General features: G+C 38.7%; 1 protein-coding gene across 1 annotated transcript in view; it reads left to right on the forward strand.

Moving 5' to 3' along the window:
- MMS22L (MMS22 like, DNA repair protein) overlaps nt 1–25,270 on the forward strand; it is a 95,639-nt gene that overhangs the window by 23,687 nt on the left and 46,682 nt on the right. The window contains exons 10-13 of the mRNA XM_086461353.1: nt 1,912–1,974; nt 9,055–9,174; nt 9,594–9,817; nt 12,335–12,844. Coding sequence (XP_086317479.1) covers nt 1,912–1,974; nt 9,055–9,174; nt 9,594–9,817; nt 12,335–12,844 — 917 coding nt within the window. The remainder of the gene's footprint in view (nt 1–1,911; nt 1,975–9,054; nt 9,175–9,593; nt 9,818–12,334; nt 12,845–25,270) is intronic.

Here is a 25,270-nt window from a genome sequence, read left to right on the forward strand (position 1 = left end):
TAGCCATTTAGCATGACTCTCTTAATATCTACTCATCTCTGATAAATCTGGCTTTTGAGCAGTTGGTTAGCTTTACTTGGAGTCTGTGGTAGGACCATGTCAGTGTGTAGCATTCACATAACATCAAGCTCTAAAATACAGCAGTCAGAATAAAAATCTGACGTAAATACTAGCCAGAACTGTCTGGGAATACTCATAATGCACTTCCTGGATTCTACTCATTATTGAAGTGTTGCCTTTACCCCTTAGCTACTTTTTGATGCGGTGGCCTCTCCTTCTGACAGAGTGCTAGCTCTGGTTTCGTGATACAAAGGCTTTGGCATCAATAACGGCTGAAGAAGTTCTGTTTACCACCCTAGGAATGATATGCCCTCTGGCACAATTATTTGTGTCCCTGCTCTGTGACCTGGGTCAGGCCCTCCTCCCTTTTTCATTCTTTCTTGCTCTCCTAAAGCTCTGGGTCAGTTCACTGGTCTGGTTCACCAGTGGCATGCTACAGCTGTGAGGGCAGGAAGAGCAGCTGGCAGGATGAGAAGGAAGCAGTGGGAACTCCTTAATTGATACTGCTCAAGTTCCTGAATTGTGACATCTGAGTTTTAGAGTAACCTTCTGCAGATCTAACCTTTCATTCATATTTGTTCCATAAACAGTCTACAGACTGTGACTTGCTACCATCAATCTTGCAGAATTCTTTTTTTCTTGGGCAAAAATGTAAAGCCACCAAGTAGTCAAAATGTGTTACGTAACTATTAGTGTGTCTTTTTAAAGAGTTCATCTTAAATTCTCTCAGTACTTTCTGGAGTTCTGTGTGGAATTGTCACCAAGTCAGTAGTATAGTCAGTAGCAGAGGGGGATGGGGCACAGTGGTGGAAAGTAGTTATATTTCAATTACCAAAGCATAAGGTGCTCTTTATTGTGAGCTCTATACAGACATTTCAAGGACAGATATCTGCAGAATAACTTCCAAGGCTTAACAGTTGTGATAGTGTAGAGAATGAGTAAGGCAGGACAACGATGAAAGTGCTACGTTCACGCATCTAGTTATCTATACAAGCTATATACATAGCTGAGTGTAAGAGATGATTTTTGGACATCCTAGAATTGTAGGTATGTTGGCTTGGTTGCCTTTTATTTTTTTCCTAGGAAATAGCCTTAGCTGTAAAACCTTCTACCGTTTTCTTTCCCACTTTACCTAAATATATATATTTTTTTATCTTCCTTTCTAATATACTTTGCCATGCAAGTCTTTTGCTTCAGTAGCATGGTCTAGTTGGTTCAAATGGATAGTCATTTGTCTTCCCCAGCTGAAGAATATGAAATATGGGCCATATTTGACCTACCCTGTATTTTTTTTCTATCTGTATAGGCCATTGCTATCTGACCAACTACTTACCTGATTGGCCAAAACAATCCTTAATGTTTGGCCTGGGAAAAATGAGTTTGGGTGGTTTTATTCTTCATTAAAAAAAAAAACCCTACCAAACAACCAACCAAAAAACAACAAGAAAAGTTGAGGTTGTACCTCTTCCTCTTTCTTACCCTTTGTATCTTCCTTTTTGCAGAACGTTAAAGACATTGAAAGACGTCCTTACTGCTTGTACTAATTAAAAATGCCTGAATGTTTTGTTTCTTTACTAAAAGTGAAGGTTGGGATTGCAAATGAGTCACTTAGACCAGTTTAAATTGCGTACACTTTATTTTCAGCTCTTTCTTTGGTTTTGAGGGCTAGTTTTTAGCACAGATATCGATTACATTAATAAAACAAAAAAGCTGTTTTCAGTGATGACTACAGTATGCTGTCATTAAATGAAATTTCTGGAAATCTCTTGCCTGCTTATTTTCATGTTACTATGTAATGATTCTGGTGAGGAATACAAATGCTATTTCATGGTGATAATCATTATTTTTCAGAAACAGAAGGAATCCAATTGGAAATTTGTGGAAGAACTCCTTAAAAAATCCACTGATGCTCAAGTAAGTGTGTAAAGAAAGACATAATGAGCAAGGAACATGTTAGGGATGCTTTCAGGAAAAGACAGTGCATGAAACAAAGTCCAACTAACAAGTATATTTTTGGAATTCTAGTGTTTTTATCACAGGTAGATGAACATCCTTGACGTAGCTGAACTGTGGCAGTATTCAGTTCCCTCCTTGTTAGCAGTTACACTTGCTTTAAAGTGGTTGTGCTTGATGCTAAATTGTCAGATAAAGGAAAAAGATAATTATTCTGGAAGGGTAGGTATATGGCTACTCAGACAAGATGTATTCAGAATAAGAACTGGATGCTTAGAAAATGTAAACCAGATACTGAATGTAAGGATATCAAGTTGAGGAGACATGATGAGGGAGATAGTCAGTTGCATTGAAAATTCAGCTATATCCTCATCACAGCAGGAAGGTGACTTGCCTTGCTGAGCAATTTGTCTTACAGGCTTGAATCAAACTCTTACTGATAAGGTTCTAGTTTCTGAGCACTCATTTCATACCTTATCATTTTTCTTTCTGCAGAACTGTTAATGCAATGCTTCATGGCCCAGAGGTCAGAATTGACCTCCTTTTAAAATGCTTTTAAATATGCTGTTCATCACGTTTTTAAATATGTTACGTTGCAGCTCTGTAAATTTGTTCTGAAGTTGCATGGCACAAATTGCAAATGCTGTATCAGCAACACCTATAAAAATAATGTCTTTAATTTGTGTATGCTTGAGATGAGAATAAACATGTTTGGGTTTTTTTGGTTTGGTCTCGGATGAATTAAAAAATGTCCTGCAAAGTTCTGCTGCTGAAAGCAGAAGAGGAATCAGTTCTTTTTATTATTATTATTACTGCCTTGCTTATGCAGTAGTAACAGCTGTGGTTGAAGCTGGAGTACGGAACAATACTTGTTACAAGTACAGTTTTTATAAAAAGGTATTTTGTAGTTGTTAGGATAGTTGAACAATAGATAGGGTATTAAAACATACTAAAATCATGCTATACATAAACTCTTAACATTTTTTATATAGTCTTTCAGCTTAAAAGGTTAACTCTTGTTGAACAGTTTCACAGTATATAACTGAGTACACACACTGTGCATATACATTAAAACCACAGTGGTGACATCACTTATTGGATGCTTACCATTCTGTGAGAGAAACTTGAGAGATTTAGATGAGATAAGAGGCATAAAACTGTGAGCAGTTTATTAGCCACCTTCCTGTGTTTCATCTTCTGTATGTCAGCAACCTGAGAAAACAGCAAAAGGACACTTAGGTTTTTCTTCAAAATACTCCTCTTTTCTTGTGAATGTTTACTATTTTGAATAAAGGTTACTCTGAGAATATGTAAAGTATACAGCTTTCTGATGCTTCTGTTTGACAAGTATTGAATTATAGACAGTGTAGAAAGGCAGCTAAGTGGCCAAGTTCAGAAGATTTGAATGAGTCAGTCATGACACAGTAATATGAGCCAAATGCCTGTTTTAATTTCCAAAGGTGACCACTTTTGGAATTAAAACAAATCCTGATTTTACAAGGTTGTGTTTGCAACTATTGCCAACTGTCTAAGGAGCCATCTAGTTTATTTCCTCTTTTTGTTTTTTTTTGTATTTGTTCATTATTTTTTCTTGCATTGTGGAGGTAGCTGCTTGTAGGAAATGCTCCTTGGAGAGCATTAGTCCCCATATGTGCATGCATGAGTGCATGTAGGTACTTTTAATAAAAATGCATCCCACTTCCTATCCCTGCACACTAGCCTTTTTGACAGTGCCTAGGAAGGAGATTTTCTTTTACCAGTAGACCAGTAGATGTGCATCTCTGTTGATTTATCAGCTTCATGTGCTCACTCTTCCCTTTTATTTTATCCTTTGGTATCTCTGAGTGTTTTTGAGACCAGGAAGTTAGGAATAAGAAGCACAGTGAGATATGAAGAAGTCAATAACGAAATGGAACATGGAGAAGCAGGAAAAAGCAAAAGGGAGAATAGTGCTCTTTGAATGAACAGAAGGACAGTATTGATGATACTGCCTACTAACGCTTGGCTTGAGTTTGTTAGTAAATCCTACCTGAGCCATCCTTTTCAGTATGTACCCTGTGTTACCTATACTAGAGATGCACAGCAATAGCTGTGCAAAATAAGTTAGAAGAAATTATAGTGCCAAATCACTCATTTGCAAGAGAGGGCAGGAATTGGTGGTTAGAAACTTCATTTTTAAGTGTATGGCAGCTTAAAAACTAATCATGTTTAGTACATAGTATGTCCATCAACCTCATAATCCACTTGTGCTTGTTGCTTCCTGATGTCAAAAGCTTGTGGCCTATACATGTTCAGGAGGAGAATGGAAATATACAAAGGATGGGGAGGAAATGGAGATGAAATCAAGGATGCATAGTTTTGTCTGTTCAGAAGCATCTGAAAAATGTGCAGATCGTTCAATTTCTATGTTGTGAAAAGATTATTTAACAGGCACTGTTGCAGACATAGATTATAAGGGAAGCATCATGAAAGTGGAGGAAAGAATGGTCACCTTTGATGATGAATCAGCAGAAGCTAGAGTTCGCTTTAACATCCTTAGGACAGCTATGTATTGGGATGCAAAAATGACTAACCAGCGTTAAACCTGCAGCATTTTGGTAGTTTCAGTAAAACTGTTGAGTTTAGTGATCCCCAACGCAGAGGGCAGCCCTCATGCAGGCAGCAGAGAGCCTGAGCCACCTTCATCCAGCATATGCCTGATTTCAGGGGTGATACAGACTTCCTGAGGGAAGGTGTCCAGTGTCCAGGTGAAGGTGGCAGAGGGGTGCTGCAGTGCACTGTCTCCAGTTAGGAACTCCTTCTTCATAAGGTTATAGTCAACCTGCTTCTAGGCAGGGAAAAGATGTGAAGATGCTGTTCAGATTAGGGGACCAATGGAGACAGGAAGCAAAAATGCTCTTATTTGGGAGCTGTAAATAAAGATAGGAGCAATAATGGGTAACTGGGCAAGTGTAGAGCATTGCCTCCTTAGATATAATATACCCTTTCTCATTTGACAGACGGGTGAGTTTCTCAGCCAGAAACTGCTCTCTTTTTTTTTATAATTCTTGATGTATAGAGTTGAAGACAATTGCTCATGTGAAAGTTCTCCCGTCTGTATTACCAAAAAGGGCATTTATGGGGAAACAATTTACGTGAGGAATTCCCTACTGCTGTTGTGATTTGGATTTCTGTTACTGGGCTAATGACAAGAATAGAGCTGGTTTACAATTCTATTTGTACTCCAACATGAATGTTGTTGTACTAGGAATATTAACATAGCTGTATTTGTGTATTAGGCACATCAAACTGACTAAATTTATGGATTGTCAGTATAAGATGAATTTGTGTTTACAAAGTTTTATTGTAAGTAAGAATCAAAAGCTCTTTTGTTTGTAGGAACTAATAGCAGTCTGTCTTACTAGCCTTCTCTCGTTTCAGAAAATAAATGCTTCGTGTTTCATTTCTGCCTCAATTTTGTTGTATACCTTCACTATATTTTTTTGTTCAATGCTACTCTAAAAGAGATACAGAAGTATTTGTTGGAGTTCTAGGAAACCAATTTTGTTACTACAGTAGGAGGTCATATGAGAAAAATGTTGTGTTTAGATAGTACTATCATTTTGATAGTATCTGGTATTCCTCCCTTCTGCGATAAATTAAAAGCTGACTACCGCAAGAGTTCTGATAATATTTCCAGCAGTGCAAGAGACCATTTTAAGCAAAAGAGCAATGAGAGAATCCATTAATCCCAGGGATATTTGAAGTCTGGAGAACTCTTTCATATTAAATTTGAGATAAAACCTTCAGTACTATCTTGGTTTTGGAAACTGTTCTAAAACTATTGTTGAACAGATAAATAATGGTTGAGATTGAAGCTGCTTACAATACTGTGTTTATTGTTGAATTGATTTAACTGAAGCAATCATTGTTTGTTGAATTAGATCCTAAACATAATCACATGCACAAATTACAGCTTTAAGACTAAGCATTCTCCTTCTAAAGGGTGTGTGTTTTGGGATAGGTGGTTTCTTTACATCTTTCGTAACTGGACAGACCTCTCTACAGAAGTAGATATGTTCAGCTGCAGTTTTTTATTTTGTATCAAGACTCTTTTATTCATAAAAAATTAGCAGCTGTTGGAAATGACTGTGGTTCTTTCTTTTGGGTTTTTGTAAAAATTGTTATTTTGGGAAGACTACTGATTTAATAGCTACAGTTATGTCACATAGAATCATAGAATGGCTTAGATTGGAAGGGTCCCTAGAGATCATCTAATCCAGCCTCCCTGCCATGGGCAGGGGCATCTCTCAACTAGATCAGGTTGCTCGAGGCCTCTTCTAACCTGGCCTTGAACACCTCCAGGGATGGGGCATCAACAGCCTCTCTGGGCAACCTGTTCCAGAGTCTCACCACCCTCGTACTGAAGAACTTCTTCCTAAGATCTAGTCTAACCCTACTCTCCTTCAGTTTAAAACCATGTCCTCTTGTCCTGTTGCTGGACACTCTTGTACAAAAAGTCCCTCACCAGCCTTCCTGTAGGTTCCCTTCAGGTATTGGAAGGCAGCTATAAGATCCCCCTGGAGTCTTCTCTTCTCCAGGCTGAACAATCCCAGTGCCCTCAGCCTATCCTCATAGCAGAGATGCTCCAGCCCCTGAATCATCTAGCCCTCCTCTGGACTCATTCCAACAGATCTATGTCCCTGTTATGGTGGGGACACCAGAACTGGACGCAGTATTCAAGGTGGTGTCTCACAAGAGCAGATAAAGGAGGAGAATCACCTCTCTGGATCTGCTGGCCACACCCCTCTTGATGCATCTCAGGGTACGGTTGGCCTTCAGGGCTGCATGAGCGCACTGCCGGCCCATGTTGAGCCTCTTGTCAATCAACACCCCCAAGTCCTTCTCTTCAGAGCTACTCTCAAGCCGCTCTCTACCCAGTTTGTACTTGTGCCTGGGATTGGCCCGACCCAGATGCAGGATCTTGCACTTTGACTTGTTGAACCTCATGCAGTTTGCATTGTCCCATTGCTCAAGCCTGTCAAGGTCCCTCGGGATGGCCTCCCTTCCCTCAAGCAAGTCCACCGCACCACACAGCTTGGTGTCGTCGGCAAACTTGCTGAGGGTGCACTCAATGTCACTGTCCCTGTCGCCAACAAAGATGTTAAACAGCATATATAAGCAATACTTTAGGATCACCTTTCATTTGTAGGCATTTTTATTATATTTGAACTGTTATTCTGTATATCTTTTAATGAGTCTCTCTTGAAGGGTTTCTTTTCTGTTTCAGTGTTTTTTGTATGATGTTATACATAATATCTTGAATATATAACTTTCTATGACCACTGAAAATGTCTTTTCAATTTTCGAGTTGTTCTGGAAATATACCAGTTTAAAAGCCATATACCCTACAGTAATTGTTTGTGAGAAGAGAAGGCAGACATGATTAGAAGTTATTGCAGAAGATTGGTGTAATTGTTTGCAGTGTTCTGATAAAGCATAGCAAATAATGTTTTCCACCTGAATATAGCCAGGTAGAGATAGGTTAATGAGTTATAACTCCTTTGTGTTGCATTGAAAATGGGGAAAAAAAGCAGCTCTAAGACATAGTGAGGCATAAGCAGCAGCATTGTGGGTAAGAGTAGAAGTCCTGCTCTTCCAGTAACGGGTACTTAATGAGACTGTTTTAAAACAACAAACAAACAAACAAACCCCAACAAAACCCAACACAACCTAATCCTATATTTTTTCCATCACCTGGCACCAGTGATTTTTATTTATTTATTTAAGCATTTTCTGAGTTGGATGAGCTTGGGACATAATTCAGGACCTAGCACGGTGATTGGAACTGAAGGGATTAACTTCCCAATACTTATCTGAGGCATGGTTTCCTTCATTCCCCTTCCTGCAGCTATTATTTTGAGTCATAAACCCATCCTGTATCTTTTTTTATTTTTCTTACACCTTTTATTCCTCTTTAGCTTATTTTATGCTGTTAGAAATTCCAGACCTGATTAGTGTTTAGATGTATTTGAAAGCTAGAAGTAGGTCAGGGGTTTCTCTTGTCACAGTACAAGTCTGCTACTATGGCAGGGATGTGTTAGACTTACATATGTAAAAGTCTTCCTTTAAGACAACTACACACAAGGTTGTCCACTAAACTACTGTTGTAGTCAGTGGAGACAATAAAGCCCTTCCAGTGCTTGTCATCCTACACTTACCATTCTAAAGCAGATGTCTGGGTCAAACATGTGGTTTCAGTCTGACCATGGAGATCCTAATATTTTAGCTCTGATATAAGTCCAGTTTTGCTGACATCAAAAACTGGATGAGATGAATCCCGCTCTAAGTATCCCTCAATTACAACCTGAATGCTTCACTGTGTTCAAATTGGAATTTCCTATTTTCTTTCCTATGAGCCTTCTTCCTTTTCTGTGGAACCGATGAACATGAAAAGTGTGGTGTTGGAAGTTTTTTGTCTTGTCTTTTCTTCCCCCCACCAGTGTTCAGAGACTTACTTGCCCTTGATTTAAAGTTGTCTGGCATGTTAGCAGTATAGCCACGTTGGAGAGGTTTGAGAAGAATCATGATTCAGAAAGAAGAGATCCTCCTCCTTGGAATATTATAAAGAGAAACGTGAGCTCTCAGATAGTTGCGTCTTCCTTCTGTATCAGTAGTGAATGAGCTTTCCTTAGGATGTGACAGAAGGGCTACAGCCTTCAGCTGACTCATGCATTCAGTATAGGTAATGCCCCATTTACTGTTCTGTGAGGTTCTGTACCGTGAATTCAAGTTTCAAGTTAGACTTACGGTATTGGGTTGGCTGTTATCCTAATGTGTCAGCAACTCTGTGGACACCTGAAATGGTGCATGATGAACTATTGTATGGGCTGGATTGCAGGATGCAGTTGTCAGCTTCTATCTTCTGGTGCATTGCTTGTGTTAGCAGGTGCATTTACTCAACATTATATAATTAAAATAAATTAGTCTGGTAGTATTGGGTTCGTGTGTAGACAAGGTGATGGTCCCCTCCTAGAATAAACTTCTTATTCCCTTTTCAAGACTGTTGTGTTAGAGGAACACTTACGAATGCATCTCCAGTGCTGCTTGACTTTGTGTGGTTTCTGGGACTTGAACCTATCTATTGTCACCATACTCTGGGATTATTACAGCAAGAACCTGGTAAGTACATGAATGTATAAAAACATAGAATTGCATGTGGACAGTCCTCAATTTTTAGCAATTAATTCTGATTATCCTCCGGCCAAGCCTGATTGCTATGCTTTTGTAAAACTGGCTAGTCAATGGCAGTATCCCTAAATTTGCTGTATTTGCTTAAGAAATCATGTTTAAGTATATGTTATGGTCCATTACATTATGTCATAATACAATGAATTATAATGTATTTTTACTCTTACTTTTCATCTGGACTACGGATTTTAAGATCTTGTAAAAACACTTTGCCCGCAATGCATTTTTATTTTTTGTTTTGTGGTAGGAACATATTCTTTTGTTTGTGTGAAGGATTGCATCTTACCGTCTTTGGAATATTTGAACTTACCGTTACTTATAATCTTCTCTGTTTTCATTTATTCTTTTAGAACAGTTGCTTTACTGTTCCTTGGCTTGGTCTGAAGGGTCTGGCAAATATTAGTAAAACTTCTTTGTCAATGCTTGAGTTGGTGAAGAGTTGCTGTTGTGAGCAGCAGATCCCTACCCTGTACGAGTCCAGCAACAGTTACTTCATTTTTCTCAGCATTTTGGCACAGATGATGAAGAAAACAGAGAACAGTGGCGTGCATCCTTGGAGACAAATTAAAGGACGGTATGGCTGCTGTTTGGTGTGTCTCGTGTTGTCAGAGGTCTAGTCAGTCAGACTGCAGGACCCTTCCAGCCACATACCACAGCAGGGGCACTGTGCTCACGGGAAAGTAACGCGCATGAGGGATCCAGGGTGATTCATGATTTGAAGAAAGCAGTTGTTCACTGAAGTTTCTGTTGCCAGCTGGGGCTGTGACAGGGTCCAAGCGCTGGGTCCAAGAATCGCCTTGGCATCCCTAGCCTGTGATTATTTACTTCATCCCACAAGCCAGGAACTTGGTACACTGGCAGCCTGTGCAGTGGTACAACCCTATTGCCAGTCAGGTAATGTAATTAAAGCATAGAAATTCTGTTTGAGCTGCATGTAAGCCATGTGTTGCCCAACAACATGCAGACTGGCTCATGCTAGGCCTGCAATTTCATTTATATTTCTGTTTTCTTTTTCGTGGTTTCCAAAGTTTCTCACAGAATTTTTTTTGTAAGGGTTTTAATTTTTCATTTTTAGTTTTGAAACATACTAAGCAAGAGGTGTGGTTAGTCGTCATATGAAAAACCGTAACACATACATGTTCTAAAGCAAAATCCTGATGTTTTATATACTTACTGAATCCTTAAAAATTTTTATTATAGTAATGAGATTGTATTTATTATTAAAAGTGCTAACTTGTTAAATTTTTTTTTCATTAGATATAGAAGACTCTGGAATTAGTTTGGGGTTTTTTGTTTCTATTAAAAATTTTATTAAGTATTAAGAAAATTAGGTTTAAAATTATTAAGTACTAGTAAAATATTTTTGTTTGCAAATAATAAATATATTTAAAATGCACATGTGTATGCAGAGCTTACAAAATTATGTGGTTTGTTTATTCCAAGAGACAAGGGTTATCTTTTCTATCAAATAGGGAAAATATACCTAATGTCTGTGCATGCTTCACGAGTTGTTAGAGTCTGGATTTAAAAATTACTGCGACTACATAGACGCAAATATGTTGTTGGATGCTGAATCAGTGTCTTGCTTTAGTTTAGTTATTTTAATTAGCTTAGTCTTTTTTTACTGAAAACAAATTATACATACGTATTTGTGCTATTATAGCTTGTTACTTTCCCTAATTTAAGAGGGGGAATAATAATAATACACAACACACAGTGTGTCAGTCTGTTCAACCAGTATTCATCATTTCTACCTTGAATAAATCAATTACATAAGTAGCAAAATTTAACAGCGTACAGCTATGATTTTGGGATGAACTCTGTTTTCAGCAGCTAACCAAGCATTAATTGATGCATGAAGAACGTAAATGCCTGTCAGTAGTAATTTACTACCAAACAACATTAATTGGATTTGCTGTAATTTTTGGTGGCTAGATTTGATAACCTCAGCACCATTTCCAACTATTTTTCCAGGTGACAGAATAGGAAAACAGCATTTATAGATGTTTAACTACTGTACGTGGAACTTACTTTAAATTAAAGTTGGAGGCTATACCCAAGGTTTTAAACACACAAATTTAAAAAGTTAAGCAAGCTATTTTCATCTTATTCCTCTGTTGCAGGAATGATGATATTTATTTAAAAGTCCAGGTTGGAGCAAAGGTCACAGAAAAGGCACCTATGTAAAAGCTTTCTGCTTTTTGTAAACCACTTCAGAGTTGCAAAGTGGCAGTGCAGTGCTTCTCACCATCAGCCATGTATGACTTGAGCATTGTCATATAAGCAATACAGCTTAAAGTTTCTTAACATCTTCCTGCTGGAGAGAAGTTTCTTTTGCAAATACCTCAGTTTCCCTGTTTTCTCCCGAACTTGTAGTCCATAGTCCGTACAGTAGGTGTACAATACAGGTCGGTACAGACTTTGGCGAAGCTCAGTGGAGAAAAGGAGCTTTCCATCAGAAATATTCCTCTCCCTTGTACTACAATGATGGTTAGGTAGGTGAGCCTTTGATCACAGCAGCTCTGGCACTATAACATAAGAACAGAAATCAGTAGCTAAAGGAAGGAGGGTCCCTGGTCTTTTTTTTTTTTTTTTTTTGGTGTCTTCTGTGTGCCACATGGAAATAAAGTTGTTTCTAGGGAAGAAGTTCGGTACAGGAACTGTGTGCTGTTGCAAAGAGATACCACTTGGCAACTTACTTTCCCAGCAGCCCTCATGGGCTAAATTTGATTGATGTGAAGGTGTGGTACGGAGGACATCCATCACAGACAAAGTAGAGAGAGTCAGCTCATAACATTGTGCTCAACTTTGTATTAGAGGTTGGATAAGGGAGAAGGGTTAGGCTGTACCTGTGGTTGAAAACTCTTAATGTGTTAGGAGCAGAAAATGAAATAGCAATATTGTTCCAGTAGCCAAAAGAGTAGAAGAAGGGAGGGAAAAGAGAATATTTAAAATTCAAGGGTTATTGGAAGAGGATAACTGTGAACTAAAAGCATGAAAATACAATTTTAGTCTATCAGGCTAATAGAAAATTGCGTCCTTTAACAAACTTTCTCTTTCCTGTTTTTGTTTGTTTGGTTTTTTAATGTAGAATTTATTCCAAGTTCCATCGAAGAAGAATGCAGGAGCTGACAGAAGTGGGACTGCAGAACTTTTTAAACCTGTTTCTCATGCTGGCGATCGTTGCAGAGACAGAAGACATAGTGAGTCGAGTATTGGATCTTTTGGATTTCCTGACTCCATCCTCCGTTACCGTGTCTCAAAGGGCTCTCATCTGGAGAGGTCATTTTGCTTTCCTTTTGATTTACGTTGAGAAGAACATGGACATCAGTGTCCTAGCTGAGAAACTCTCAAATGCTTTCCGTGAGAAGGCAAAGGAGTTTTTAGTACGGAAAAATGACAACACACAGAAACAAAATCTCTGGACTCTCCTTTCAACTTACATTGATGGTGTCCAAGAAGTGTTTGAGACCAGCTGCTACTTGAGCCTTTCTGAGGAAAAGTTGCTGAATGATGGCTTTAGTATGCTGCTGCCTGCTTGTCGAGGAGCTGAACTGAGTTTGGTCCTAAATTTTCTTCAGGTTGTTCTAGCCAGACTTCGGTAAGTTATTTAGTTAAATTGTGGATACAGACGGGCATGTTGGGTTTTGTGTTTAGTGTTAAACTGTAGTTCGTATTAATTTCTTACTGAAATAGAGTAAAAGGAAAGAGAAATCTCTGGAGGACTGTGAATGATATGTTAAATTTCAAAACCCACCAGTACCTCACTGCATTTAGAATCTTAAAAACGTGTCCTAACTATTTCAGGGTGTTAGGTTTGACATCCCTGATACTTTGTTATGAATTAGTGGCTCTGTAGAAAGCCATCCGGATGCTACTATTTCAGACAATACCACGTTTCTTTTGGCACAGGAAATTTCAAAATTATTATCTGTACTAAATGACTTAAGTTAGGTGGGTTTTGGTGTGATTTGTTTAATTTTCTTTTTGTTTTTCTGTTGTTTTTTTTTTCTTCATTGAATCTGTTCTGTTTTTCAGACTCCTCATTCTATTTTTTTTCTTTCACTGAGGTTGCAATCAAATATAACAGTTACAGAGATTTAAATACTTGTCTGGGGTTCGATAGGAAAGAAGGAAATCGTATTTTACCACTTTCAAGCAGCTTTGCTTTGATGTACTAGTTCAGTTTTCAACATCCACAGTGCCCTTCAATAAGCATATTTTTATCTACTGATGCCTTTGAGAAGTACTCCTCCAGTTTGAAGCCCAAACTGCTTTTTTTTTTTTTTTTGTAAGATATTAAGAGGCAGCTATTGATCTGCCATTACTTCAAATGTGCAAGACTGAAATACGTGGAAGGAGCTGTGGAAGAGTGCATAATAGGAACAGTGAGGCCCATATGCAAGATCTCTCTTTAACTAGGTTCTTTGTTATTGTGTAGTAGTTTGACTGCAGCTGTCAATAGCTTATACGTCCAAAGACAACTGTTTTTCAGGAAGTCTTTTGAAAAAAGATGAAGGACGAAACTAAGTTTAGTTGATTTATTATTTATTATTTCAGTTCAACTGAATGTATTTACAGGAATAAATTGGAGACTTCAAAAATACTTTGACGTTTTCTCCATTAGCTAATACACAGCATTTGTTGTGTTGTTTTTAAAGATGAAATAGAGAGAAATTTGAGACTGGTGGAAAAGTTGCCTATTTCATAACTTGGTATTATTTCGAAGCTTTTGAGAGCTGGGGCTTATGTGGTCCTCTTGTAACTCAGAGAGGGGGACATAGAAGTTCAGTACAGAGTTCCTGGGTCATCACAGACAAGGGACAGGACAGTAATTGTACCTTTTCTTACAAAAAGCAGGTCTGCTGAAATATTTGAATTACCAACACATTCAAATATTGGTATGAGAAAGATTTAGAGCCTTGTTTTTAACAGTTATTTATTTCAGCTTCTGCATTTATACATTTGGTTGCTGTTACCTACCTATTTATCCCATCTACAGAGCAGCTTAATTCCTCAACATTTATAAAACACTTTGATCTTCAGGTTGTATAGAGGATATGTTACTGGTTCTCTCTGCCACTTCGTCAGACTCACTGAAAATAGTCCTCTGTTGCCGTACAAGTAAAACAACACTAAACCACTTTCTTGGTTCAGAAGATTTAGATGACTTTGTGCGAACCAGATGTTAAACTGTTATTGGCTTAACCAGACTGATTAGGTGTGGTCTGCAAACTCGGATGGAATGGTTCAATGCTGTTCTCTCTCCCATTTTCTAAACCCAGGCAGATATAAGATAAGACTTTCATAAATGTATCTTTTCTTCACACTCCCTCTAATAATTTTATAACTGATTACAGGGAATTTACAGGTAGGAAGGAAGTGAGATCACTGATTAAAGAGGGAAGCGGCTCCCTCTAGGCTGTTAGGAAATAATAACTTCATGTGCTACTTTCTGCTAACCCCAGATGATGGCTCATAGGAGCATTCTTTACTGCTGATTAAGTAGCATTATGAAAATACTGACTTGGTTATGTTAACTGCCTCAGTATTTACAGCTTAAAACGTCAAATAGTTTTAGCAATTGCCTTTAACATATCTTGTTGGATTGCTAGAATCACATTCCAGTTTCCCAGTTGTTTTTATCTGAGGATATCGTAAAAATGGCAATCTTTAATTTGCAGAATGAGGTGTAGCCAAAAGCTCTTCTTTAATTATAGCTATCCATGCTGCTATGTTAAGAGTCTGTCAGCATTTCCATTATAAACCTTTATTTTCGTGGGTTTGTAACATAACAGTGAAAACTTGCTCTGGGCTAAAACTTGGCATACAAGGTTTTGAAAGTGCGCTTGTTTCCTTCCTTTCTTTTTTCTTAAAAGGCATCTGAAAAGAGACCCCCACCTGAATTCACCATTTTTACACTACAGTGTTTTAAAATAACCCTTTCCAGGTTTTTCTTGTCTGCTAGGAAAGTACTGGTAGCTTTTGACTGTTCTATTTACCTGTGCTTAGACTGTTTTAAATAACCTGTTTAAAAGCTTTTTTTTTATATAGTTATCATTATGATTATTTTGGTGTCCATATATTTACAGAACTATGACTTGGCAGGAAAATTCATTTTTATGAGTTTTCGATATGTGGTGAGTAGATAATTGGAAACAAGATGCTACTTGCTGGCACTTCCATGTATTTGATCTTCACAGTGAGATTTAGTATGAAGTGTAAGATTGTATTTTAATACAGTCTCGTTTTTAAAAACATACGTAAAATCAACAGTAAACAGCCAAGAAACTCCCCAAAATAAAAATGCAAAACACTTCCTTCCTATTTTTACTTGGAGGATTCAGCTTCTAGCTCAGACATAAGTTTTTCCTTTAGTTTTTGTTTCTGTTTTTAAGCAGGATTTTAGAATCCTGATTTTTTTTTTTTTTTTTTCTTTTAATGAAAGGTAAATGCAGGATGCTTGCCCATGTGTGCTTTCATTTGTTCCAAAGCACTGTCACCTGAGTGCCTCACGACACAAAAAGAAACCCTAGGTTAATAAAAATACGGGCATTTAATGGATTTGGCAGAACTTGCTGTAAAAATGGACGCAGACTCGGAGAAATCTGCTGAGTGCCTGGAAACAGTAGGTTCCAGCATTGCAATGTTATTCTTAAAAGTGCTTGATTCGTGTTGAAATGTCTTTTATTGTAATCAGGTATTGCTCTGACATGAGCTTTCTCTCATTATCATCATCCTGGCGTTTGGGTTCTGCAGTATATTAGAAGGATTATAAAATGCAAGTACATGCCCAGGTGTAAAGTCACTGCTGTACTCCAAACATCTTTGCCTAGTTTCAGGGAGACTTGCTACTGATTCCTATAGGAGAAATGAGAAGTACCAGAAAGCTAATAACAAATGGTAATTTTATTTTTAAAACGTTTCTTCCATGTTTATACCTGTTTGTACTGTTCTGCCAGTGTTGAAGAACATGAAAAGTTATTGAATATTTCAGTGTGTAAATTTCATAAGCTCTACGGAAGTATTAATCAGGTAAACCTGTCTAATTAAAAGTTACATTAATAATTAGGCAATGGATAACAGCAGAACTGGATGTTTCTATCTGTTAGAGTGTGTCTAGCCTTGAGGTTGTGAAAGAAATCACAGTAGGAATGGATTATCCAGTATATCTTTGCTATGGAAATGTATAGTCATTTGTAATTTTTTTTTTTGCGTTGTACTTGCCATCAAAACAGCCTGCGGGAAGCTTTCCAAGACCAACAGAAGCCTCTCTCCCCCTCTCTGTTACCATGTAAGTCAGCAGATAAGCTCAGGAGGAGAATAGAAAGGTCCTCTCTCCTCCCTCCTTTTCTTCCCCCTCAGGGGTTTTAGTGTTAGTCTTTGTAAAATGTATTTTCTGATGCTGAACTTGTGAAAATTGTATCCAGAAGAGTTTGGAAGATCATGAGTCTCCTCTTACCCATCCCGTTGAGTATATTTAGAGCTACCATCTGTGATGTCCTGATAAGCACAGAGGGCAACTCTGTGACTAAACCACTGAACTGAGAGTCAGAAGATCTTAGTTTGGCTCTAAGATCTCCTAGGCTTAATGAATGATCATTAGAAAGTCATTAAAAGTTGCTATGAACTTTGTCTACCTGTGTGGACAAAGAAAATAAGTCTTTACTTTTTGAGTTCACAACATAGATCTTATGCTTGGAGAGCAAGTGTGCCTTGCTGTGCTAACTTGACCTGTGGTTTAAAGTATTTTTAGGGTTTTTTTTTTTCCTTGTTGTTTTTTTTTTTTAAGTTCAGTTATTCCATTAATAAAACTGAGGTTTGAATAAGTGTAAAGAAAATCTAATCTCTAAATGCTTTAAAGCATGGAAAGCAAGCACTGTTTTAGAATATAGCAGCATTTTGAGAGATTTGTGATGTCTAAATCCTTAAAAGTAATCTGTTACCATTTTCTGTGGAAATACTGGGTGTGTTCTTAGCTACTGTTCTTGCCTTAAGGTGTGGCTCTGGTAATTCAAACTGAATTTCTTTTTTCTTCCTCCTACTTTATGTGGGATTAGAGGTTATTCTTTTTTTCTGGTTTTTTTTGGTCTAAAATAATGTTTTATTTACTGTGTCCAGTTCTGGTCTGCCCAGTTCAAGAGAGACAGGGAACTACTGGAGAGAGTCCAGCAGAGGGCTACTAAGATGATGGAGAGACTGGAGCGTCTATCCTACAAGGAAAGGCTGAGAGACCTGGGGCTCTTTAGCCTGGAGAAGAGAAGGCTGAGAGGGGACCTTATCAACACTTATGAATATCTAAAGGGTGGGTGTCAAGAGGACAGAGCCAGGCTCTTTTCAGTGGTGCCCAGTGACAGGACAAGAGGCAACGGGCACAAACTGGAGCACAGGAAGTTCCGCCTCAACACGAGGAAAAAGTTCTTTACATTGAGGGACAGAGCACTGGAACAGGCCACCCAGAGAGGTTGTGGAGTCTCCTCTGGAGATATTCAAAACCTGCCTGGATGTGATCCTGTGCAGCCTGCTCTAGGTGAACCTGCTTTTAGTAGGGGAGTTGGACTAGATGATCTCCAGAGGTCCTTTCCAACCCCTACCATCTTGTGATTCTGTGATTTATACCTTTATCCCTTGTATTCTGATCTTCAAAGATGACTATCTAAAACCGACATGTGTTTTGATTGTGCATCCTCTGCTCTGAGAGTATTACTATACAAAGGAGTGAAATGCGGGACAGTGTGCACTGGAGCTGTGCACCTAGTACTTTGCTTATAGAAGGTTCTGGTGTATGTCTAGCATTGGTTCACGTTTGCAAGAATATTCACTTCCACTTCTCACTGTCCATTTCCTTGAATCAGTAGGCGGCCATGTGAAAGCTGAATAATTGATTAAAATCCATTTCGTATTGGTGTTTAAGATGTAATAGAGAGCATCTGCCTTAGAAGGAGGACAACAAAGCCAGTGAAAGGGTTGGAAAGCATGTCCTGTGAGCAGCACTGAGGACTTTGGGCTTGTCTAGTTTGGAGAACACGAGGCTGAGGGATGACCTCACTGCTCCCTACAGCTTCCTGAGGATGGGACGTGAAGAGGGAGGTGCTGAGCTCTTCTCCCTGGGATCCAGTGACAGGACATATGGGAATGGTTCAAATCTGCTCCGGAGAGGTTCAGACTGGACATTAGGAAGCATTTCTTTCCCGAGAAGGTGGAGACACACTGGAACAGGCTTCCTGGAGAGGTGGTTGATGCCCCAAGCCTGTCAGTGTTCAAGAGACATTTGGACAATGCCCTTAATTTGTTTTAGCTTTTGGTCAGCCCTGAATTGGTTAGGCAGTTGGATTAGATGGTCCTTGCAGGTTCCTTCCAACTCATATATCCTATCCTATTCTAGAATCATGTTAAGAACAAACTGAAACAACAAAAGCTGTCAAAGGACCTTCTGATTGTTGATGCCCAAACAAAGCCAGTCTTAGTGGACATCTGAACCTAAAGATACTCAAGTCTAGTACTCGTACATCAGTCATGAAGATACACAGCTCTGTCCTTTGTGCTACAGATTGAAACGCTTTCCTGTGTTTCATCCATTGTTATCTATTTTATCTACCAAAAATTAGTCCTAAGCTCTGTGGCCTACCTGAAAGCAGTACAAGACTTACTGTTGAGTAAAGAGAAAATCCAGCAAAAAAAAAGAGAGTAAAATCATATCCAGGTATACTGAGAACCTGCTGCTTGGGACCCTGCAGTTTTTTAGAGAAATATGTGCTCCCTGAAGGACATAAAGCGCAGATTTGTTTTCTGATGGAAGTGTCTCACTTTTGAAACTCTTTTCCCCAAATTAACTTTCTTCTCAGTTTTCCTTCTTTTATTCTTCACACAAGGTGTGAGAATGGTTTTTCATATGGAGTATTTTTTTCTTGTGGATGTTAAACAAAGAAATACTTTTGCCAATAAAACCATTATATGCAAGTAGCCTTCTAATCTCTTAATTTTGATTGTTTCTTCGTTACCTTACAAGATATATATTTCTTCTCTCTTTAGGATATCTCTTGTCAGATTTAAGGCTTATTTAAAATGAACAGAAAGCTGAAGCAATTTTCTTTATTCCATTTCAGTCTCCTAAGGCCTATTTCCCCCTGGTGAGCTCATAGCAACAGGGGGGTTTAAGGGAATTCAGCTTTCTGCAAATTAATGTCTCACATCATGAAAATTCAGGACTTTTTTTTTTCTATATCTTGAAAAAGTAATACAGTGAGTGCGAGTATTATTTCTTGCCAGCGGGTGGAAGATGAATGATTTTGTCACAGTTTTACTGCTTGATGAGCAGTGTCCTGAGGGTCAGGCTTAAGTCTGTGTCACTATGCTGCTCATTACTCTTGAGCTAAATAAGGGCTGATTGGATCTAAATTGCCTAGCACATGGGCCGCAGATGAGCTCAGTGAGTAGGGGATGACCTGCTATTCAGGCTGGGAGTAACCCCGGTGTGCAAATGCTGCATTAGAACACCGTGGGAGAATGAGAGGCTACCGACCGCTGCCAGCAAAAGAAATCGAAATGTAAAAACTCTTTGATGCTGCAATGTTAGAATTTGAAATGTAGGAAGTGACAGGTTGATGGTACTTATCAGCTTTGGCTGGATTAGAGAACAGTGTCATCTTGCTTATATAATGACAGAAGAATGAAGCTAGCTCCCAACTACTTTGCGGTGCAGGGCTGCTGCTGTCAGAGTCAATGCTGCCTCCTACTGACAGTCTGTGCAGAAGGATGGAGAAAGCGGATGGATAGCCGGCTTGGGACGATGTTCTCAGGCTCTCTGGCATACCAAAGTGCACTCTGTACCTCTGCCCATCTATTCCCCTCTGTTTCTTGTCTCTTCTTTTAGCAGAGAATCACAAACCTGAATCATAAAATATCAAGTGTACATTTTGGGACAAGAGCAAGCCTCTGTCGTCTTCAAGAAGGGTTAGACGAGTCGTCTACATGCGCTGAACTATACAGGTGTGTCTCTGCTTCACACAAAATTTTTCCCTTTGTACTCTTCTCTCCATTGCTAGCCCCTGTGAAAGGAGGTGATCTCTGGAGAGAAGACTTAATTTGTGCCTGCGTGTTTTAAAGAAAGTTGACCTTTAAAGAGCAGAAAAAATTCTGAACGAGCACAGAGGAGAATCCTTATGCTAACTGAACACATGAATATACTTGTCTTAATGGAAGAAAATGAAAAGCAAGCAAAGCACCTGCCAGATTTGTGCAGTTCTGAAAGATTCAGTTCAGTGGTTCAGCAGAACAAGCTTTTAGGTTTTGTTCCCCCCACCTCCATCATTGGTGCTTTGGAAATTCTGTAATAGCTACAATGATGATAAATAGCCACTTGCTTCATTTTTACAAATTTGTTTCAGATTCTGTTACTGACAGCTGTAACCTACCAGTGTCAGCTTCTCTTACTACTAACTTATGGGACTACCTCATCAGCAAAAGCAATTTGGTGCTCTCATGAAACCAGTGAGTAAATGAAAAAAAGGGATGAATCTAAATACATTCTGTGTTTTCTGCTTACTGTTTTCTATTTTTCTGTTTTCTGGCTATATACTATTTGATTCTTGTTCATCTGGGATGCTTTTGCTCATGATGAAATTTCTTCTGGGACATAAAACAACTTCCAGTTTATTTGTTTCTGAGTATTGTAACAAAAAGGAAAAGAAAACAGCAGGCTTGCAAGAAAACAGCAGGCTTGCAAGTACAAACAGTTAGTCTGTAAAATGGTATGATCTATGGGAATGAGACAAAATTTTCATAAAGAACGTAATTAGTGTGAGGCTTCAGTGTTACTTGTGTTATCTTAGTATTATCAATGTTTAATGGCATCACTTCAGATCACTGAAAATGAGGAACTGTTTAGCACAACTAATTGTAGTAGATGAAAATGAGTTACAGAGTTTATCTGAGTTTGTATATTGGCAAAAGTTATAGAGTAGTTCTCCGTGTTCAAATGGAAAGCAGAACTAGAATTTAAAGTTACTTTGATATTTAAAAAAAAAAAAAAATTAGCAAGAAGAAATGGTGAAGGCCAAGTACTGAAATTAAGAAGGAGAAATGCTAATACAACATACGGAATGCTTGGTGTGGCAGCCGTACCGTCAAAGTCTGGGAAGGTTGTGTGCGCCATGAGGTGAGAGACACCAAGGGGATCTCCGCATCTGGCGTTGGTTACAGTGAGGTAGCTACCATAGCTGTTACCCCACCTGTCTGTCCTGACCTTGCTTGTAGACTTTGCTGCCCACTCAGCGCAGACAGCTGCAAGTTCCAGTATTTTGTCCCTGCTCTAGCACGGTTTCTGCTTGGCGTAGGGAGAGCAATCAAAATTGTTTGTGAATGGTAGCTCAGATGGATTCCCTTGTATCTTAAAAAGGGAGTGGGGAGTGGGCATTGTACTCACCTTTATTTGCATGAATTTGTAAGACCATTGTGGCTGTAAGAAAATTTGAAATTTGATTGACATCTATCTATTGTCTAACTTTTAACAGTGTCTTACTCTGATGCACACAGCGTGTATAATATTAGGAAGCAGGATTTAGTGTGACTGTGCTTGAGAAAAAGTAAATAAATTTAAATGTTGTTGTGGGATGTGTTAATAAAACTTCTGCTGGTTAGAGGAGCTTATTCCATCTTTAGCTGTAGCTGTGTGTGGAGTTCTGGACATGTCGGTTTTCAATTTATTCATAAATGTTTCGTAAATTGGAGAGTCAGGGAAGTGAATGATGAGAGCAGGAAGTTTGTAGAAGTTTGATGGAACTGGTTTTAGCTAAGAAAGGTTAGGGGGAGATGTGCTAGAAGTCAGTCAGTTTGTAGAAGGACATTGCAAAGATGACAAGTTGTCTATTGTTCTCCATGCCAGTGAAGAAGTAATTGGCTTAATTTGGGGCAGAAGTTTAATGTGGTTATTTAGAGTAGGCTGCAAATGTCAACACTGTCGCAGGCTGCAAGAGAGAGTTATGGAATCCGATTTCATTGTTTTACTCAATGCATTAGACAAACATTTGCCGGGGGGTAGTCTTTGCAAGCTTACTAGACTACTGAGATGAACTCCCTAAAGGACTCTTACGATACTACCCAGCCCTTCACTGTTTCTGTTGTTTGATATTAAGGAGCGCTAGATGTGGCTGGTGATTGATTAGTAAGGATGCTTCCTAAACAGTATTCTGTGCTTTTCCTTATGGAACAAAAACTCAATGACATCAGAAGGTAAAGAAACCGTACCTGAAACTAATCTGCTGTAAAATTTAGCTTTGGAAATCTGTCATTCATTTTGATTTGTGTTATCCACACTCTTTTTAATTTCCCCATTCTATTTGTGGGGGGAAAGTCAACCTGTTTAGTCCTTGTGCTTCTGTATCCTACTAGTTCTTGGAATTTATGGGGGTGGGAATCTGAGGGTGGCTCATGCTGTCTGTGCAGCACAGTGGCTCTGCTGAGGAGAGTGCTGGGGTTTTGGTGGTTTTGTGTTCAAGTCTTGAAATCTGTCTAGAAAACTACTTTGAAAATGCTTTTTTTAGAGATTTTTCTAGAGAAAGCTAATTGATACAGAGCATGTACTTGTGCATTGTCATGTTTTATTTGGCTTGGAGCAAGTCCAAGTGCCATTAAATGCCAATGCCTAAACGCTTCAGCTTTCTTTCCAGTGGTACTAAACCAGGGAAGTGAAAATGTGCCTAATGTGAAATGAGCCTGAAATAGTAGGCCACCCTATCCTCCCTAAAAACAAAATGGAAAGAGTAAAGCACACTCTGCAGGGTGTACATCGTGCATCGTCTCGCGTTCTTGTGTGGGTCCCTTCCTGAGGTTGTTACTGAGAGGAGCAAGTAGAGAAAGCAGCTTGTGGTTTACTTAGTTCTCGGATAAGCTGAGGATACTGCCTGTTCTCTCCTCTTTCACAACCAGAAGGCTCTGTTTATCTCTAATTGGGGTTAATTAAAGCCTTAGGGCAATGCTGAGACCCTGCCAATGTCTGGAAGTTACAGACATAATCAAGGCTGCAGCCCTGCACTGTAGGGAACGGAGAGGTAACCGTGGGCTTGTCGCAGGTTCCGATAATAACAGCTGTGCTAATTCTTTCTGAAAATAGAGGAGTGAACTTTTTTTTTTTGTCAGATAGTTCTGTTCATTTATTAATTTCTGGCTATTATCAGAGAGTGGTGTGAAGTCTCTGGTTTAATGTGTGTGCTTGCAGATCCGTGTTAAGAGACAGAAACCTGGTTCTCCATATACTGTATGGTAATGCAGGGACTACACAGGCAGCCACGGCAGCCATTATGCACGCAGCAAGCAGGAGCGTCCGCTGCAGCCGGGGACGTGTATCATCTTTTATTGAGGGGCAGGAGAAGGGAGGAACAGGCAAGTACATATGTGCTTGCCAGGACAGTGAGGTTTTCTTTTACTGCTTTTTGCAGTCTGGTTTTCCTTACAAAAAGTCAACCATGAGAATAAAAGCAAATATTTCCATTAGCATTCTTTGTTTTCCTGGACAGGAATATATTGATTAGCTGTTGGTGATGTGCATTTGAAAATACTCCAGGTAGCTGCCTAAAATATTTGAAGTTGCTAAAGATTTTCTCCCAGGGAATTCTTCCGATTCACACCACACCTGTATATTCATGGGTATTCTACAACAGCTTGATTTGGGGAGGAAATTCTCTGTGTGTACATGTTCAGTGTTTTTTACATGGAGTTTTGTATTATGACATCAGGAAGTAAAGCGATGTGATCATCTCTTAAATAATAATTAACTATAGCACAACCATGATTATCTAAATGTCATAGGGAGAGTGAATATATTCAGGCAATCAAGGGATTTTACAATGTAATTATTAGACATTGAGGAGACGTGACCCTGTTTAGGGTAACGGGGAGCTACGGTTAATTGATGTTAGGATAATCAAACTTTTATTGTTTTATTATTCTGGCACCCTAGGCTTTGCAAGAAAGTGTGTGCAAGTGCATAGAGAAAAGAAATCCCAAACATAGGAAAATAAAAGCCTAAAAGTGAATCTTGAGATTATGCTTGCATTACCTTGCTATACTGAATTACTTCTATGATTATAAGTGTTGAGAAATCATTTATATTGTCTGTAAATCATCCCCATTTTACATCACAGTGAAAATTCAATACATCTTGATTCTGCGTATTTTGTAAAGGTATCTATTTTCCTAAGACATCAAAAATGTCTATTTTTTTCTAAGTCAAACTCAAAAATTGAAGGTGTTTTTTTTTTTCCTGCAGCCAAGAAATTTTTGTTGTTTTCTTTCTCGAAAGAAAACCTTTGAAATGTGTACAGTCTGAGCATTACGACAGAAAATACAGTTGATGCAGTCCCCCTTGAGCTTCATTGTCTTCTCCAAGTTTAGAACATGCGGACATAAAACAGAATTTCGTTTCATTAGAGTTCATTATGAAAGGGTTTGCACTGCTGTGATACTGAACCTCTGGAATTTCTAATAACTCAGCCTGCCCTTTGGAAGATTTGAAGATTAAGTATAGCGTCGCTACCGTCTCTTACTGAAAGTTTTTTTCTCTTGCTCTTTTTCTTTTTCCTCTCTCTTCCCCCACATCCCCCACCCCTTCCTTGAAACAGAGTAATTTCTGAAAACTCTTCAGCAATCCTATCTCCATGTAAATTAATACTGTAAATTGTGCTGCTAGTGAGGGTGGAGGGAGTAGTAAGAGTGGGTGGGGGGAGAGAAGAATTAAAATCATTCCAATAAATGGTTTAATTTATGCCTCAGCAGTTAAGCATGCTCCTGGTTAACAGAAATACCCTTCAGCTACACAGGATTTGGGAGGGTTGGAGGGCACTCATTTGCACATAAATAGCCATTAACTGATAAATTCCCAGAGGTCTCCTGTTGCATGCTAGTGGTTCTGACCTACTTAGCTAGCTTAAATTTGTTTTACAGAATTATTATAATTCCATCCTTGGTACTTAAACTTTGTGATTAATGCATGCCTCACAATACAATTAAAGTATAATTACACAGTTTTATA

This window comes from Leptosomus discolor, chromosome 2 (genome assembly GCF_034619465.1).
Source record: "Leptosomus discolor isolate bLepDis1 chromosome 2, bLepDis1.hap2, whole genome shotgun sequence".
NCBI lineage: Eukaryota > Metazoa > Chordata > Aves > Leptosomiformes > Leptosomidae > Leptosomus > Leptosomus discolor.